At 60.7% G+C, this 2,710-nt stretch overlaps 1 protein-coding gene across 1 annotated transcript in view; it reads left to right on the plus strand.

Annotated features, from left to right (window-relative positions):
* The window catches only part of WNT6 (wingless-type MMTV integration site family, member 6), a 12,478-nt gene that overhangs the window by 7,717 nt on the left and 2,051 nt on the right, over window positions 1-2,710 (plus strand). The window contains exon 2 of the mRNA XM_010191107.1: window positions 585-805. Coding sequence (XP_010189409.1) covers window positions 585-805 — 221 coding nt within the window. The remainder of the gene's footprint in view (window positions 1-584; window positions 806-2,710) is intronic.

Genomic DNA, 2,710 nt, shown 5'->3' on the forward strand with positions numbered 1-2,710 from the left:
TGGCCAGCAGCCAAGGGGCTTTATCGCTGGCAAGGTCACTCGGCTCGTCTCCCACGGGGTAAAGCAGCGAACTCCCACTGGAGAGGGGGAGGCGCACTGAGGGTACTGGTTGGGCTCCTCGCTGCTCCCACGGGGTGCTGGGAGCTGCAGCTGCATCTGGTATCAGTCACACCGTGATGCCAGGGCTGCACTGGGCCAGCTCCAGACCCAAAGGGCACAGTGTCTCTCTCACCTCCCATCGGGGACACTGCCATCACCCCTAGAGATGTCACCAAGGCTTTTTGGGATGTGGAGTGGCATGTGCCAGCAACCTCCAGCCAGCCCCACAGCTGGGGATCTCCCCCATTCCCACAGTGGCTGGACAGGGCAAGGTGTCCCCTGTGTGCTGGCATACAGATGCCACCCATACCTTTTGCTCTGCCCTTCCTGTGTACCTCTCCCTGTCCCCTTGTCACCCAGGCTCAGTGCTGAGCCAGCACTGCCCTGCAACCCTATGCCATCCCTGGGAGCAGGTCTGGCCGTACCACCCTGTTACCTCCCTGATTTGGGTGCTGTTTTTGCTCTGCTCACTTTCCCTCCTGCAGGGCAGTGGGGAGCCCCCTGGTCATGGACCCCAACAGCATCTGCCGTAAGACGAAGCGGCTGGCAGGGAAGCAGGCAGAGCTGTGCCAGCTGGAGCCAGAGATCGTGCAGGAGGTGGCCAAGGGCACCAAGCTGGGCGTTCGGGAGTGCCAGTACCAATTCCGCTTCCGCCGCTGGAACTGCACCAGCCACAGCAAATACTTCGGCAAGATCCTGCAGCAGGGTAAGGCCAGCGCTTCCTCAGCTTCCCATCTCCCAAAAAGCAAACCACAGCCTCCAGCCACCCAGCCTTGCACCTCCCCGGGACTCCTGGAGCAGAGTCTGGGCGTGCAAACGTGTGTGTGTGTGTGTGTGTGTGTGTAGGGGGGTGCTCAGTGCTCCCTGGTGCAGTCATGCTGAGGTTTTACTGCCAGGACATGTCTCCCCGTGTTGTAATGAAGCAATTACCAATGCTCCCAGACAGCGCGGGACTTCACAAAGCCCAAGAATGCACCCTCGTCTGGCAGTGATTTACTGCTCCCCCTGGGACCCCAGGGTGTGCTGAGGGAAGGGGCCCGGGTGGGAGGCAGCACACAGCCACTGGGAGTTGCCCCTCGTCCCATGGGTGCCCTGCAGCTCCTTCCTCTTGGCTTTGCAGGGACCAGATGAGGGGAGTGCTTGCCCAGTGTCCCTGGGTGGGCACCCTGATGTCACCGCTAAGGACAGAGGTGGGGTGACAGAAAGGGATAGACAGGTCCCAGACAGGTGGATGCAGTGGTCCAAGCCCAGCCCAGCTGTATCAAAGCCAGAGCAGGGGTAGAGCAAGGGGGCACCTGAGTCTGTAAGGGATCGGAGAGCCCTGCCATGCTCCCCATGGAGGGGAGCTGGGGTGGGTAGGGAAGGGGGGGATGCTTGAAACAGCTCACGCTGATAGGGCCGCTGAGTGGGTGATGAGTTTAGTCCTGCCCCTATTCTCACATAGGTCCCTGTGCCAGGGGGGATGAAGATGCCAGAGCAAGCCCTGATCTCCTTGGCCATCACATCTCCCACCAGTCCATCCTCTGGGACAAGGCAGAGTGGGTATGCCCCTGGGCCCTACAAGGAGGATGGTGTGGCAGTGTCTTGATGTTGAAAGTTTGCTGTTTTCCTCCTCCCTGGAGGCACTGGCAAGGGCAGAGAGCCCTGGGCAGCCGGTGGCTGCAGCACTGATGCAGGGCAGAGCTGGGGCCCCAAGGGGGAGACCAGCCTGGGGCAGGGAGACAGGCTCATTTAAGGAACTGCTTTGCAAGTGTGGGTTCCCCCCAGCACAGGAAGGTATATTCAGTGACGGGGCAGAAAGTCAGGGTACGCAGGGTCGATCCTGCCTCTGGAGTCACACATTTTCACACTGCCCTGGCATCAAGGCAGGTGCGATCTGTGCCAGGCAGAGATCAGGGCTGGAAGCAGGAGGGTGCCAGGATGCCAGGGCCAGACCAAGGTAGCAAGCAGGCGATGCTGGTGGGTGAGCTGTCGGGTACTTCAGGGACAGCTTGGGTTGGAAGAGATGCAGGTGCATGAGGCACAGGGATGCTGAAGGAGCTACCATGCTCTGTTTGTCCCAGCCTTGCTGCTAGGGCAGTGGAGGTGAGCAATGACCTGGGGACAGTGGTGAGTTTGGGAGCCTGTAACACTCTGAGGACATGGGACATCCCAGCTAGAGGCATTGAGGTCCCCAGGACTGCATCGTGGGTGTCAGAAGCAGAGACCTGACCTTGTGCTGAGATATGCCAGCAGACACCAACCTCCTTGTAAGCCTGCAGGAACTGCACAAGCCATCCCAGAGTTTTTGGGGTTCCCAGATGCCATCCAACAGCCTCCTCTTTCCAAGGATGCTGCAGCAAGCTCTGGTTCCTGTCTCCCCTCCCTGCTGCCTGTGCCAGGTGCAGCGTGCCTGGGCAGGCTGCTTTGAGGACAGCCACGTTTCTGGAGGAGCTGTCAGAGGAGAAGCACCCCTATGGCCCCGGCTGGCAGGGTGGTACAGGGAGTCCTGCCAGCTTTGGGCTGCCTGCCCAGGGCTCTGCTAGCCCCAGGCGGGTGGTCGTGTGGCTTACTGGGAACAGGAGGGGCAGGGCAGGGGACACCTGTCCCTGGGGTGTCACTGGTGTGCCCA

Source organism: Mesitornis unicolor, unplaced genomic scaffold (assembly GCF_000695765.1).
Source record: "Mesitornis unicolor isolate BGI_N332 unplaced genomic scaffold, ASM69576v1 scaffold36568, whole genome shotgun sequence".
Lineage (NCBI taxonomy): Eukaryota > Metazoa > Chordata > Aves > Mesitornithiformes > Mesitornithidae > Mesitornis > Mesitornis unicolor.